General features: G+C 40.3%; 1 protein-coding gene and 1 pseudogene across 2 annotated transcripts; both read left to right on the top strand.

Annotated features, from left to right (window-relative positions):
- The first annotated feature begins 428 nt into the window (after nucleotides 1-428).
- Nucleotides 429-8,090, top strand: LOC148186226 (scavenger receptor cysteine-rich type 1 protein M130-like). The gene is made up of 10 exons (XM_088070994.1): nucleotides 429-493; nucleotides 1,549-1,581; nucleotides 2,299-2,595; nucleotides 3,140-3,451; nucleotides 3,545-3,823; nucleotides 4,717-5,028; nucleotides 5,121-5,399; nucleotides 6,108-6,428; nucleotides 7,026-7,108; nucleotides 7,224-8,090. The coding sequence occupies exons 1-10, from the start codon at nucleotides 436-438 to the stop codon at nucleotides 7,281-7,283; spliced, it is 2,034 nt and encodes a 677-aa protein (XP_087927120.1). The 5' UTR covers nucleotides 429-435; the 3' UTR covers nucleotides 7,284-8,090.
- Nucleotides 8,091-9,766: 1,676 nt separating this feature from the next.
- LOC148186225 (scavenger receptor cysteine-rich type 1 protein M130-like) lies at nucleotides 9,767-15,810 on the top strand (annotated as a pseudogene). Its single transcript, XR_015775139.1, has 7 exons — nucleotides 9,767-10,013; nucleotides 10,904-10,936; nucleotides 11,720-12,016; nucleotides 12,571-12,882; nucleotides 12,976-13,254; nucleotides 15,124-15,435; nucleotides 15,528-15,810. The product of XR_015775139.1 is annotated as a scavenger receptor cysteine-rich type 1 protein M130-like (transcript).
- Nucleotides 15,811-16,372: the final 562 nt, after the last annotated feature.

The raw sequence follows: 16,372 nt of genomic DNA, 5'->3' as shown, positions 1-16,372 counted from the left end.
AGAGACTTAGTTAGCACCTCTGTCAGGGGTGCAAGGGATCCTCCATTGGCACATATTTTTGATAAACAAGCTCAATTTGATGCTGTTTTATTCACTTTGTTTCCCTGAAGTACAAAAACAATTCATCTTATTTTTAGTGTGAATTAGAAAATAGTTTGGGGGGCCACCTGGCACCCTATCGGGAGCAGGATTTGGCCCACAGGCCTTAAATTGCTTAAATTGAGTATCACTGGTTTCAGGAGATCAGACGAGCATAAAGGGGTGTTCCCATAAACAATTATATAATTCATCAGAAGTCTGATCTGACATGAACTGAGAGCCAGTGATGCTAAAACTGGTGTGATATGGTCTTGAACTCCACCTCTTCCTGTACGGGGATGTACATTGAGGACACTTCATGAGATAATCAGAGCAGACGAACAGGCAGACCGAGAGATGTTCTACCTGAACATGGATCACTTGTTGGTGTTGATGCTGTTGTTGTGGAGCTCAGGTAGGACTTTAAAGATGATGTGATATTATTCAAATATTGATTTTGAGTAAACTAGAGAACAAACTGCTCACACACGCCACCATCAACGCTGCACACACATTGTATGAAAGACTCAGGAGGACAAGACATAAAGGGACAAAAGACATTTGTTAATATTTAAGTTATAATCTTTCAAAAGCTGATTCTATTTTTAGTCAATTATTGTCCCTGCAACATCCAGCCATGCTGTCAAAAACAATATTTAGATTCAGTAATTACCTCAGATGGGACCATTTGGTTCATGTACAAATGTCTCACAAATATACAAATATACGACACAAATATAAAAAATATCACCCCGCACAATTTTTGATGATAATGTTTGTGCTAAAAGTTTTCAAAGTTTGAATTCAAAACTTATAAGGAAACCAAAAGTAATTGACAGCTTCAAGCTTCCTGCAGAGACTGACAGAAACTGATAATTGGGTTTTGTACTGTTGGTGGGACAGAGCAAGGCTTTTCCAGAGAGCACAATTTTCTCAATTTACTTACTTAGAATTAGCATCAATCTGATAGTAACAGCCCCATCGGCCTGTTGTCATGATAACAGAAACCATAGTCGTATAATCTATAACATGTCAGTTGCTTCTTATCAAATGCAAGATTACTAGTTTGAAAGTTGACTTCAGACCACAGAGTATTATGTTTGATGGACCAATTTTAAAATGGACAACAACAAAAAGAAAACACAATAAACTGCTGGGGGGTGGATGGGTCCCTCAAACAATTGATTTCCGTGCAGGAGTCCTTTTCACTTTCCGTGTGGTTGTCTGTTCTTTCTTTTTTTTTTTTACACCTTACCATTTGCCACTTTTGACTTTGTTGCCTAGTCCTAACTATCGTGACAGTGTGTGTAAACTGTATCAAGGAGCAGAGGATACCTGAAATGTCATAAGTAGTTGCGATGAGTGAAAAAGTGACAAACCAGTGACAACTACTGTTTAATTGTTGCTATCTTAACCTTCCAAACTGTGATTATTGTTTTAATCTGTATTCTGTCCTGTTTTTCTCCTCAGGACTCTGGGGTGAAGAAAAACACAACTCAAAAGGTAAACAGAGAAAGAAAAGAGAAAAAGAATCATTAAAGCAAAATGAGCAAGTATAATGAACATTTTATAGTACATACGCTTTACATACTTTTTCTTATATGATTTTAGTTTGTTCATGTATATTGCATACATTTTGACAAGACTGAATATTTTTGTTTGATCTTGGCATTTCCAACTCAGCTCCCACAGTGTCTAAAATTCAGTGTAAAAAAATGTTACATTTATACTGCTAAGTGGAAAAAATGTGCCAGTGAAAACCATTCAAACTGTCATTTTTGATCCCACAGCCATCAAAGCATAAAATATGAATTGTATTATATCTGGGTGTCTTTCTGGGCTTTTGACTTGGAATTTGGAGTCATTGACATAACCCAGGCTGTGATAGTAAACAAACAAACAAACAAACAAACAAAAATAATAATGATAATGGGTTTCTTTTTAATCAAAAAATATAGTGGTATCATGACAAAAACCTGACATTTATGGGGTTAAAATTCTTAAAATTTATGAATATTTGGTATTTATTATTAGATTTGTTGTTGGTTAAAATATAAGCCCATTGAGAGAAGAAAATAATATTAATGTATAATATGTTTTAAAGCTGGATTTGGAAAAGCACATTTTGTGCACAGAGCTTTATGAGTGTGTTTAATATTAGAGCTGGCCCTAGGGGTTAAATCCCTTTCTTTACCAAAGATTGTCTTTGTTTTTGTTCAGAGTCGGTCAGGTTGGTGGGAGGAGCCAGTCGCTGTGCAGGAATGCTGGAAATTAAACATCTTGGAGAATGGAGACCAGTGAGCGAAATTAATATTCGCGTTGACTGGACTCCATCGCATGTAGTTGTTGTGTGTGGTGAGCTGGATTGCGGCTCTGCTCTTTCTGTGGAATTGATTGCGGGATTCTCACGCAGTCCTGTGTGGGTGATCAGTCTGCTCTGTGTTTATGGTGGTTCTGCTGCGAGTCAGTGTGTAGAACCAGGGATCTCCTCATCCATTTTTAACCTCACTTGCTCAGGTAAGCCGACACATTCTCATTCCTAACTTGTGAAATATCGATGATCTGATACCCTAAATGGTGGGTCAATTTATGCAAGTTGCATGCATTGAATCTTTCCAAAATAAACATGCGTTTTCACAACAAATGGACTGTTTCCACTCATTAAATGTAAATAGTCTCTTTTCAAAATTTAACTTAGAATGTAGGTTAAAAAACAAACAAAAACAAAAAGCCCCCACCACTTTATACTACAAAATTATGTGGTTATACTCAACATGCATAATCAGCCAAAAAAAAGTTGATAAGGCTGATAAGAGTTGATCAGTGCCAACAGTGTGGGAAACACTCGGGCACCAGACACTCACAGATGGCCTGGTATTGACCAAAGGCCATTTATTGGCTTGGTGTGTTAGGGCCCATAAATATGAGTTGTGATATTATTAATGATCCGTTTTTTTTTTTGGTTTTTTTTTTGGAATCACTGAATATTTGTTTCATGACACCTTTTATTTTGGGTCTGGCATATTTTCTGTTTCAGTTTTACCTCATGTTATCTCTCCAGAATCTGTCAGATTGGTAAATGGGTCTGGACGGTGCTCAGGCAGACTGGAGGTGAAGTCTAACCAGTCCAACCACTGGTCCTCAGTGTGTGAAGCTGACTTTGACCAGCAGGATGCAGAGGTGGTCTGTCGGGAGCTCAGCTGTGGGTCTCCTTCACTCTACCAGGGGGCACTCTATGGGGAAGTGGAGACTCCAATGTGGTCTGAAGAGCTCCAGTGTGGAGGCCATGAGTCTAGTCTCATGGACTGTGCAATCTCAGGTCCAGCTAGAAACACCTGCTCACCTGGCAAAGCTGTTGGACTCACCTGTTTAGGTAGAAGAGAAGCTGCAGCTTTGATTTGGCTCATTTCTGCTCTAATGAAACTCACTTTATCCTGTTAATTCTAAGTCTCTTGTTTCTGTTCAGATCCTGTCAGGTTGGTAAGAGGAAACAGTCGCTGTGAGGGTAACCTGGAGGTGGAACAGGAACACATGTGGAATTGGGTTGATGACTTGAACCTGAAGGAAGCAGATGTTGCCTGTAGAGAGCTGGGCTGTGGCTCTGCTGTTTCTGTCGGACGGCATAAGAGATCCTCAGAGAACACTGTGTGGGTCATCGAGTCTGACTGTGTTCAGTCAGGATCTGCTCTCAGGGAATGTGCAATTTCAAATGCCTCTTCAGTGTTTCTACATCTCACCTGCTCAGGTAAGCCCATCAGTGTATACAGCTCGTTCTCATTCTGACGTTGTCAAATACCACAGTTTTGCCAGTGCTGAGGCGTAAGATCTTGGTGCCAAAAGTCATTTTTTGCGTCTGCATGATACGCTGTTGGACAGAGTCAGCTGAGAACACAGCTGGACAGAACTGGTCACAGTGTTATAACATGCCAGGGGACAGCGCCTGACTCTGCAACATGACGTGGATGGGCAGCGTCACCTCAGAATGTGGCTGGACAGAACCTGTGGGTAACAGTGTAATATAAGGAGCATGATGCTGCCACTGGGTGGGAGGGGAGGTGTATTGGTCCAACATTGATGTCTTTTTCTAAACCTCACTATGTGCCTCCTTCCCCGAGTCCATCTGTGCCAGCATTTGCATTTGTTGACATCCCGGCGTTGGTTGCCATGTGCTTTTGTTGTGTCATCAAAACCACATGCAGCGTAATCCCAGCATGTGCTTGTGCTGACATCACTAGAGTGGCATCCCAGGAGGCAAACAGCAGAAGCAGAAGGATACCTTAAGTGTAAAACATAGACGTGGAAATCTACTGCAAAGTGGCAACATGTGATGACTTCATTCGTCAATAAAAGAAATCAATTGCAATAGCCAGGTTTCAGCCTTAACAGGGCAGTCACTAGGCATATTTAGAACATACAATTTTAATACTTTGCACTCAAATGTCAAGAGTTGGACCTGAATTGATAAACAACACTACTGAATAGCCACATATATTGCTTTTTAACTGAAAAGTCTGGTTTGGGGGTTGATATACTCTTTAAGTTTAGTGATAATATCATATCATTGGACCCAAGGTCTGCTGCTTTTTTGTGTCCATTGTCTTTTATTTGTCTCGATTTTATCTTCTATTATCTCTCCAGAATCTGTCAGACTGGTTAATGGGCCTAGTCTGTGCTCAGGCAGACTGGAGGTGAAGTCAAACCAGTCCAACCACTGGTCCTCAGTGTGTGAAGCTGACTTTGACCAGCAGGATGCAGAGGTGGTCTGTCGGGAGCTCGGCTGTGGGTCTCCTTTACTCTACCAGGGGGCGCTCTATGGTGAAGTGGAGGCTCCAATGTGGTCTGAAGAGTTCCAGTGTGGAGGCCATGAGTCTGCTCTCATGGACTGTGCAATCTCAGGTCCAGCTAGAAACACCTGCTCACCTGGCAAAGCTGTTGGACTCACCTGTTTAGGTAGAAGAGAAGCTGCAGCTTTGATATGGTTGTTTCTGTTGTAATGAAACTCAAGTTATCCTTCTGATGTTGAGTCTATTTTTTCTGTTCAGATCCTGTCAGGCTGGTTGGAGGAGACAGTCGTTGTGCAGGTTACCTGGAGGTGAAACAGGGAGACTGGAAACCAGTGAGTGATTCTGACTGGACCCTGAAAGAAGCAGCCTTTGCATGTAGAGCTCTGTACTGTGGCTCTGCTGTTTCAGTAGAACGGAGGGAGTACATAAACCGAAATTGGGTGTTAACTCATGCTGACTGTGTCCCGTTTGGATCTCCCCGGAGATACTGCAAAACATTAAACTACTCTCCCTTCAACTTGAATCTCACCTGCTCAGGTAAACTCATCAGTGACATCATTATGACAGTATTGTTTTAATAATAATGAATGAATAGTAATGTGACTTTCTCTGTCGTAGGGGTTACGGTTACATGCACACCAACATTCCACTGTTATTCCAAATATTACACTACTGTGAATTTGATGAGCATCATGCAGACAGCATATTCTGATTAGATTCTCCAAATTAGACTATTTTCCAAATTTAGCATGTTCCAAATAAAGGAATATGCCGGTATTGTTTGGGTTTTAGGAGCATTATTTGGGCAGCTCATTTGGCATATGCATTGTTTTTACTGCAGTTTGCGACACACAGCTTGTCTATTAATGGTGGGCTCTGTGTGTTGTCATAGCAACACCTTCTCATCCTAGTCATCACATATTGCAGCTTTCCACCACCATCCTTTGGTGTTATGCTGTTACACCTATAATCCACCCACTGCATTGTCAAATGTTAGCTGACATGCAACTTGTTATATGGTATAAGGGCATGATTATTAGTTGCTGTCCACGCAGAGTGCCAAACATCAGAGCACATTTAGCACATTTTTTAATTAACGTATTTTTATCAGTTGTTGGAATTAACGATTCATACATTACAAATGTACAGTCTCGATAATTGTAAAAAATGCTGAATATTGCTGTTAATAATCGGTCAGTCAGTTTTTCAGGAGTCTTTTTTGAATCTGACCTTTTGTGTTTACAGAGCTGCTGCTTCAGCCTAACATCTCTGTGTCCTTCCCCATGGACGGGGTCTCCCAGGCACAGCTGCAGGGGTTTCAGGTGATCCGGGGCTCGAACTTCACCATCAGCTGCGCAGTCGAGCCCGAGTATCCAGGAGGCCTTTTCCTGCTCACTTTGAACTCCTCCAACTCAGCACAAAACTACATCCAGCCCGCTGTCAATCACTCTGCCAATTTCCTGTTTCCTTCAGCAGAGCTCACCCATCAAGGAACTTACAGCTGTGACTACATTTTGCCTCATAACCTCTCGTTTAAAAGCCATCTTCTGTCTCTCACCGTCTTAGGTAAGTTGACGAAAGAAGAGAAACTAAATATCATACTGACTGTTTACATGCAAGCGTGGAAAAGACAGTTCTTTCAAACGGCCTGGAAATGATCAGCTGTCTGTTGTGTCCTTATGTGTTAAACTAACTTAATAACTTAAAGAAAGTAAGAGACTGGCCTGCATTATATAGCCCATTATTGCCCTTGCCTGCCATCTTCGTCTTCTTGTGATATGCTGAGATATATTCACGAGAATGGGATGCACGAAAAAAAATGAAATCATATAGCTCCAGCCATGGCTACCACTGGTGTGGAGGCATAAAAGGCTAAATATCAGGAGGATCAACTGTGTTCAGAACAGGAAACACTTTACCGAGTAGACAGAGAGATCAGTGACACAACATATATGAACAAATGCAATTTAAGATATTGAATTTATCAGATGCATTTAATATGAACTAAATATTAAGTGTATGGTTTAAGAGATAACTCTTTGTGAGACGAAGTCAAGTGACTCCATGTCATAGTGATTCTGAGAGAGTTCAGGTCACTACAGTTTAATGGGAGCTGTTATTTTCACACTTACTGACATGACTGTCTGTGTGTTTCATAATCAGATCCAACACCTTTTATCATCAAAGCGGTCGTCCTGTTGCTGACTCTGGCCTTGGTGAACGCTGCCATGTATATCTACTGCAAGGTACAGACACAAGTCTTGTCATGTTGTTTATTGGACAAACTAAAATGAAACTCATTCTGTGTTTACTGAACCAAAGACAGGAGTGACACATCTGTGTGCTGTCATGTCTCTCCAGGCCAGCAGGAGGCAGAATACGGCTACACAGGAGAACATTGAGCTGGATTATTATAACTAGGGTCCTTCTACAGCTGAAGGAGGGCCGATTGAAGAGGAAGGACCTCAGAGAGCAGAGTAGTTCCTTTAAGGAGTTCATATCTATAGACTATGGATTTTATATACATGTTTCCTTAAAATAATGAGGCTGGTATTTTTTTTATTTTTGCAAGGTTCTTTCCTATTTGCTTTACATATAAAATTAAGATACATTCATTTCAAATATTGTAACCATCTTTGTCTACATACTTCCTGCTTCCTTTTTGTCAAATATTTCTGACAACGATAATCATGGTGATGGTGCCAAAAAAAATATGCATCTGAAAAACTCATCTGCAGGGTTTTTTTTTTCCAGAAATCATGACCTGGTTGCACAAGATAATCCACAAATCTTGATGTGAGCAGTTTCATAAAGGAGCTATTTTCTTTCTACTGAACTTTACCCACCAACCATCATATCATGCAGAATAAAGTGTGTATGTACTTATGGAAAAGAAGTTTGTGTCCATGACAACATGAGATGTAAAGAATAATGGCGCCCTCCTCTGCTCAGCTATAATTGTGTCAATTTTGTATTTGAGAAATGTATTGACTCTTGTGATGAAAGCTTTTGTTTTTTCTATCAACAATGATGTGCTTATACCATACTTTTATATTGCTTTGTCCATTGCATATTTGAAATAAACATTCCAATCAATCAATATATCAATCAGTTTTACTTCATTTTAAATGTAGGGTATTTACCAGATGTTGTACTATGACTAAGATCCTATAATACTGTAAATGTATCACCATTATCTACTGTCTTTCAAGAAAATAAAACCATTTAAATAAACTGTGGAAGTCTGTAAATGAGCTGATTTTCAATGGTTTGCAGGAATTTGGCGTAATTTTATTATTTTTTTTAATATATATATTTTTGCCCACCAGAAGGAGGCCTTGGTAATGACCCACTATCTTATTATTACCAGAGGAGATCTGATAATTACCACAATGAATGTATAAATTATTACATTTGGGTGCATGGAAGAGTTTATCTACGAAGGAGAGTTTGCTGTCTGACCCTCATCACTGAGTATTTCCCCCAAATTACATGCAAGAACACGTGATGGAGATCAGACCATGTCATGTTGAGCTGGATTAAGGATGCCCTCTATTATCAGAGAACAGAAAGTTTGACTCAAAAGTGTGAACACTTACTTATACAATGTTGTTAGAAAACGTAAGGATTGTTTAAACTGACTTTCACCCACTCTGTAGCTTGCACCTAGAACAATTTTATTGACAAACACACAATGTTTTGGTCCATCTCAGGATAGGTTTTCCAATACATCTGTCCCTCAATCGAAGCAAAAAATGCTAAAAAAGTATTGTTTCCTTTCAAAGTGCGCCAGCATTAGCACCTCAGAAAACATTTCGGCCTCCTAACACTTGACCTGACAATATCCCAAAATCACCTATGTTGGCTAATCACAGGGTTTAGTCTCACTGTCTTGCCAATCAATATTAAGTGAGCAAATAAATTATTTGTGTTTGTGTCTGCATATCTGTGTTTTCATTTGAGAAACAAAGTGGCATCATGAGAAAAAGTGTGACATTCAAAGGTTTAAAACTCTCAAAATGAATGAGTATTTGATTTTTAATATGGACTGATGTTGGTTAAATAATTAACTTAATGAAAGTAGGAAATAATGTTGATGTGTAATATTTTTTAAAGCTTGGTTTGAAAAGCATATTTTGTGAGCAGAGTGATTTCTGGCTGTTTGTGTTTCTGGTTACTGTGTTCTCACCCTTCTGTGTTTCTGTGCTGCCTTTCCCTCTTATGCCCTTCTGCACACCTGCCCCACATCAGCCTCGTTAGTCCTTCACTGCTCCTCAGTTTCTCTCAGCCAATCAGCTCGCTGCCTGCTCTCCTAATCACCTTATTCCCCTCACCTGAGCTCATCTGCCCTTTTCTCCACCTGCACTTCATCCCCCTCGTCAGATTAGCATATAATCCTGCATTTATGTGGTGTTGAAGTAACTGGACAAATTAGTTCCTTAAAGGGGAAAATTTACAAGAAAACCATCAAGCTGTAACAACAAATCAGAAAGTCTGAAAGGGAATTTAGGACATTTCAAGAATGTTCGGATCTTTCAAACATTTTAGGGATTTTACATCATTTCTATGATTTTAGAACAAGTATTTTAGAATGTTTCTCAGTAATTTCTAGTATTTTAGGACACTTCTAGGACATTACTGGGATTTTAACACATTTCTAGGCTTAGTTAGCACCTTTATCAGGGGCACGGGGGATCCTCCAATGGCACTTATTTTTTAATAAACAAGCTCAATTTGATGCTGTTTTGTTCACTTTGTCTCCTTAAAGTACAAAAACAATTCATCTTATTTTTAGTGTGAATTAGAAAATGGTTTGGGGGGCCACCTGGCACCCTATCAGGAGCAGGATTAGGCCCACAGGCCTTAAATTGCTTAAATTGAGTATCACTGGTTTCAGGAGATCAGACGAGCATAAAGGGGTGTTCCCATTAACAATTTTATAATTCATCAGAAGTCTGATCTGACATGAACTGAGAGCCAGTGATGCTAAAACTGGTGTGATATGGTCCTGAACTCCACCTCTTCCTGTACGGGGATGTACACTGAGGACACTTCATGAGATAATCAGAGCAGACGAACAGGCAGACCGAGAGATGTTCTACCTGAACATGGATCACTTGTTGGTGTTGATGCTGTTGTTTTGGAGCTCAGGTAGGACTTTAAAGATGATGTGATATTATTCAAATATTGATTTTGAGTAAACTAGAGAACAAACTGCTCACACACGCCACCATCAACACTGCACACACATTGTATGAAAGACTCAGGAGGACAAGACATAAAGGGACAAAAGACATTTGTTAATATTTAAGTTATAATCTTTCAAAAGCTGATTCTATTTTTAGTCAATTATTGTCCCTGCAACATCCAGTCATGCTGTCAAAAACAATATTTAGATTCAGTAATTACCTCAGATGGGACCATTTGGTTCATGTACAAATGTCTCACAAATATACAAATATACGACACAAATATAAAAGATATCACCCCGCACAATTTTTGATGATAATGTTTGTGCTAAAAGTAATCGACAGTAATCGACAGCTTCAAGCTTCCTGCAGAGACCAACAGAAACTGATAATCTTTGGGTTGCGGACTGTTGGTGGGACAGAGCAAGGCTTTTACAGAGAGCACAATTTTCTCAATTTACTTATGTTTTATAGAGTCCATAACTGATTTATTGAAAAACATTATCAGTAATGTCATCAGCAATAGATCTAAGTGTTAGTTGCAGCAGTAATTCATCCTCCCCTGAATGATTTTGCTGACATTAACATATTTATCATCATTAGCATCAATCTGATAGTAACAGCCCCATCGGCCTGTTGTCATGGTAACAGAAACCATAGTCACATAATCTATAACATGTCAGTTGCTTCTTATCAAATGCAAGATTACTAGTTTGAAAGTTGACTTCAGACCACAGAGTATTATGTTTGATGGACCAATTTTCAAATGGACAAGAATTGATTGTTGCTATCTTAACCTTCCAAACTGGGATTATTGTTTTAATCTGTATTCTGTCCTGTTTTTCTCCTCAGGACTCTGGGGTGAAGAAAAACACAACTCAAAAGGTAAACAGAGAAAGAAAAGAGAAAAAGTATCATTAAAGCAAAATGAGCAATTTTAATGAACCCCAAAGGACTGACTGGTACATTCTATATGCTTTACACTCTTCTTTTTTTATATATAATTTTGGCTTTGTTCATGCATATTGAATACATTTTGGCAAAATTGAGTATTTTAGTTTGATCTTGGAATTTCCAACTCAGCTCCTACAATAAGTCTAAAATGTAAAAATGTTGCATTCATACTGTTAAGTGGGAAAAATGTGCCATTGAAAACCATTCAAACTGTAATTTTTGATCCCACAGCCATCAAAGCATAAAATATGCATTGTATTATATCTGGGTGTCTTTCTGGGCTTTTGACTTGGAATTTGGAGTCATTGACATAACCCAGGCTGTGATAGTAAACAGACAAACAAACAAACAAAAATAATAACAATAAAAAAATGAATTTGCATGTAGAATATTGAACATAATTCATTTATTTGTGGGTTTTTTGGGGGGTTTTTTTCATTAAAAAATTTAGCGGTATCATGACAAAAACCTGACATTTATGGGGTTAAAAATTCTTAAAGCTAATGAATATTTGGTATTTATTATTAGATTTGTTGTTGGTTAAAATATAAGCCCATTGAGAGAAGAAAATAATATTAATGTATAATACTTTTTAAAGCTGGATTTGGAAAAACACATTTTGTGCACAGAGCTTCATGAGCGTGTTTAATATTAAAGCTGGCCCTAGGGGTTAAATCCCTTTCTTTACCAAAGATTGTCTTTGTTTTTGTTCAGAGTCGGTCAGGTTGGTGGGAGGAGCCAGTCGCTGTGCAGGAATGCTGGAAATTAAACATCTTGGAGAATGGAGACCAGTGAGCGAAATTAAGATTTACGTTGACTGGACTCCATCGCATGTAGTTGTTGTGTGTGGTGAGCTGGATTGCGGCTCTGCTCTTTCTGTGGAATTGATTGCGGGATTCTCACACAGTCCTGTGTGGGTGATCAGTCTGCTCTGTGTTTATGGTGGTTCTGCTGCGAGTCAGTGTGTAGAACCAGGGATATCCTCATCCATTTTTAACCTCACTTGCTCAGGTAAGCCGACACATTCTCATTCCTAACTTGTGAAATATCAATGATCTGATACCCTAAATGGTGGGTCAATTTATGCAAGTTGCATGCATTGAATCTTTCCAAAATAAACATGCGTTTTCACAACAAATGGACTGTCCACTCATTAAATGTAAATTGTCTCTTTTCAAAATTTAACTTAGAATGTAGGTTAAAAAACAAACAAACAAACAAAAACAAAAAGCCCCCACCACTTTATACTACAAAATTATGTGGTTACACTCAACATGCATAATCAGCCAAAAAAAAAGTTGACAAGGCTGATAAGAGTTGATCAGTGCCAACGGTGTGGGAAACACTCGGGCACCAGACACTCACAGATGGCCCGGTATTGACCAAAGGCCATTTATTGGCTTGGTGTGTTAGGGCCCATAAATATGAGTTGAGATGTTATTAATGATCTGTTTTTTTTTTTTGTTGTTGGTTTTTTTGAATCACTGAATTTTTGTTTCATGACACCTTTTATTTTGGGTCTGGCATATTTTCTGTTTCAGTTTTACCTCATGTTATCTCGCCAGAATCTGTCAGATTGGTTAATGGGTCTAGACGGTGCTCAGGCAGACTGGAGGTGAAGTCTAACCAGTCCAACCACTGGTCCTCAGTGTGTGAAGCTGACTTTGACCAGCAGGATGCAGAGGTGGTCTGTCGGGAGCTCAGCTGTGGGTCTCCTTCACTCTACCAGGGGGCACTCTATGGGGAAGTGGAGACTCCAATGTGGTCTGAAGAGCTCCAGTGTGGAGGCCATGAGTCTAGTCTCGTGGACTGTGCAATCTCAGGCCCATCTAGAAACACCTGCTCACCTGGCAAAGCTGTTGGACTCACCTGTTTAGGTAGAAGAGAAGCTGCAGCTTTGATATGGCTCATTTCTGCTCTAATGAAACTCACTTTATCCTTTTAATTCTGAGTCTCTTGTTTCTGTTCAGATTCTGTCAGGTTGGTGGGAGGAAACAGTCGCTGTGAGGGTAACCTGCAGGTGGACCGTGAAAACATGTGGAAGAAAGTTGATGACTTGAACCTGAAGGAAGCAGATGTTGCCTGTAGAGAGCTGGGCTGTGGCTCTGCTGTTTCTGTCGGACGGCTTAAGAGATCCTCAGAAAACACTGTGTGGGTCATCGAGTCTGACTGTGTTCAGTCAGGATCTGTTCTCAGGGAATGTGCACTTTCAAATGCTTCTTCAGTGGTTGTACATCTCACCTGCTCAGGTAAGCCCATCAGTGTATACAGCTCGTTCTCATTCTGACGTTGTCAAATACCACAGTTTTGCCAGTGCTGAGGAATAAGATCTCGATGCCAAAAGTCACTTTTCGCGTCTGCATGATACGCTGTTGGACAGAGTCAGCTGAGAACACAGCTGGACAGAACTGGTCACTGTGTTATAACATGCCAGGGGACAGCGCCTGACTCTGCAACATCTGAGGTGACGCTGGATGGGCAGCGTCACCTCAGAATGTGGCTGGACAGAACCTGTGGGTAACAGTGTAATATAAGGAGCATGATGCTGCCATTGGGTGGGAGGGGAGGTGTATTGGTCCAACATTGATGTCTTTTTCTACACCTCACTATGTGCCTCCTTCCCCGAGTCCATCTGTGCCAGCCAGTGTTGGTCAAGTTACTTGGAAATAGTAATTAGTTACTGATTACTGATTACTTCTCCAAGAAAGTAATCCCGTTACTTTACTGATTACTTATTTTCAAAAGTAATTAGTTACTTTCATAATTACTTTACTTAGTTACTTTTCAAAAACATGATGCACAACCTGAATACAATATAAAGCAATAGACCTCTCAGCCTAATTCTATTCTTTCTGCATATTCCATTAGATAAAACTGAATTAAATGAAACTGTCTTTTTAAACTTGTTTTATGAGTTTCAATCCTTTAACTACGATGCGTCGGAACGATTCAGAGTCTACAGTGGAAATGGGCAACATGTCCTCGACAATATAGCCAGCGACGAGCTTCTTCAGTTCAGCGGCACTAAGCCCTGTCGGTCTTAAGTCTATTTTCACCTGTTTAGCAGGAGAAGGGCCCTCGGAGGTTCGCTCGGTGGAACTGGATGTGGTAGCCTCAGCGGGCATGTCAGTGGGGGGATACGGGGGATTCTCGGTGAGTTTCACATTCCCGTGCCGGCTTGCTAGGTGCTTGCTCAGATTTTACGTGGAATTTTTCGCTGTAGATAAAAGTTTTTTTTCCCACGCACAGTGTACAGCGGACGCTAATGTTTTTGTCACCTTTAACTGAGTCAAACTCAAAGTAATGCCGGTACTTCCAGGAATTAAATGCTGCACGGTCCTGCTCTTTCCCGCGCACCATGTTGTCTTGTTGATCGGGTAGCGACAATCACTACACGTCTGTTGTTTACCACAGACGTCGCGCCGCTCTTACGTCATTGTCACGAGACAGTCTCACAAAACAAAATCACGGTTTAGTAACGCAGTAACGCAGCCTGCTTGCAGAAAAGTAACAGAAATCTAATTACTATTTTTGCAATTGTAATCCCTTACTTTACTCGTTACTTGAAAAAGTAATTGGATTACAGTAACGCGTTACTTCTAATGCGTTACTGCCCATCAGTGGTGCCAGCATTTGCATTTGTTGACATCCCGGCGTTGGTTGCCATGTGCTTTCGTTGTGTCATCAAAACCACATGCAGCGTAATCCCAGCATGTGCTTGTGCTGACATCACTAGAGTGGCATCCCAGGAGGCAAACAGCTTAAGTGTAAAACATAGACGTGGAAATCTGCTGCGAAGTGGCAACATGTGATGACTTCATTTGCCAAGAAAAAATATTGCAATAGCCAGGTTTCAGCCTTAACAGGGCAGTCACTAGGCATATTTAGAACATACAATTTTAATACTTTGCACTCAAATGTCAAGAGTTGGACCTGAATTGATCAACAACACTACTGAATAGCCACATATATTGCTTTTTAACTGAAAAGTTTGGTTTGGGGGTTGATATACTCTTTAGGTTTAGTGATAATATCATATCATTGGACCCAAGGTCTGCTCCTTTTTTGTGCCCATTGTCTTTTATTTGTCTCGATTTTATCTTCTATTATCTCTCCAGAATCTGTCAGACTGGTTAATGGGCCTAGTCTGTGCTCAGGCAGACTGGAGGTGAAGTCTAAACAGTCCAACCACTGGTCCTCAGTGTGTGAAGCTGACTTTGACCAGCAGGATGCAGAGGTGGTCTGTCGGGAGCTCGGCTGTGGGTCTCCTTTACTCTACCAGGGGGCGCTCTATGGTGAAGTGGAGGCTCCAATGTGGTCTGAAGAGTTCCAGTGTGGAGGCCATGAGTCTGCTCTCATGGACTGTGCAATCTCAGGTCCAGCTAGAAACACCTGCTCACCTGGCAAAGCTGTTGGACTCACCTGTTTAGGTAGAAGAGAAGCTGCAGCTTTGATATGGTTGTTTCTGTTGTAATGAAACTCAAGTTATCCTTCTAATGTTGAGTCTATTTTTTCTGTTCAGATCCTGTCAGGTTGGTGGGAGGAGACAGTCGTTGTGCAGGTTACCTGGAGGTGAAACAGGGAGACTGGAAACCAGTGAGTGATTTTGCCTGGACCCTGAAAGAAGCAGCCTTTGCATGTAGAGCTCTGTACTGTGGCTCTGCTGTTTCTGTAGAACGGAGAGAGTACATAAACCGACGTTGGGGGGAAGGTTATTTTGACTGTGTCCCGTTTGGATCTCCCCGGAGATACTGCAGAACAATAAACTTCTCTCCCTTCAACTTGAATCTCACCTGCTCAGGTAAACTCATCAGTGACATCATTATGACAGTATTGTTTTAATAATAATGAATGAATAGTAATGTGACTTTCTCTGTCGTAGGGGTTACGGTTACATGCACACCAACATTCCACTGTTATTCCAAATATTACACTACTGTGAATTTGATGAGCATCATGCAGACAGCATATTCTGATTAGATTCTCCAAATTAGACTATTTTCCAAATTTAGCATGTTCCAAATAAAGGAATATGCTGGTATTGTTTGGGTTTTAGGAGCATTATTTGGGCAGCTCATTTGGAATATGCATTGTTTTTACTGCAGTTTGCGACACAAAGCTTGTTGTCTGTTTATGGTGGGCTCTGTGTGTTGTCATAGCAACACCTTCTCATCCTAGTCATCACATATTGCAGCTTTCCACCACCATCCTTTGGTGTTATGCTGTTACACCTAAAGCACTGACAAAGCTGTGCAATTTTAGGAGTTTAAAATGAGAATGGGCTGGTCATGGATATGTTGCACATAAACCAGCTCACCAATAGTTTGTAAAGCTGTGATTAAGATGCATGCCCAAAAGAAAAGCATT

This window comes from Plectropomus leopardus, chromosome 20, assembly GCF_026936395.1.
Source record: "Plectropomus leopardus strain MGB_pleo_1.0 chromosome 20, ASM2693639v1, whole genome shotgun sequence".
Lineage (NCBI taxonomy): Eukaryota > Metazoa > Chordata > Actinopteri > Perciformes > Serranidae > Plectropomus > Plectropomus leopardus.
This window is presented reverse-complemented; position numbering and strand designations above follow the sequence as displayed.

What these genes read in the sequence shown, in the direction of transcription:
- LOC148186226 (XM_088070994.1), top strand. Translation starts at nt 436, where the DNA reads ATGTTCTACCTGAACATGGATCACTTGTTGGTGTTGATGCTGTTGTTG. An exon ending in TGTTGGACTCACCTGTTTAG is followed by an intron (nt 3,452 to 3,544) that starts GTAGAAGAGAAG and finishes GTTTCTGTTCAG; the next exon opens with ATCCTGTCAGGTTGGTAAGA. An exon ending in TCTACATCTCACCTGCTCAG is followed by an intron (nt 3,824 to 4,716) that starts GTAAGCCCATCA and finishes TTATCTCTCCAG; the next exon opens with AATCTGTCAGACTGGTTAAT.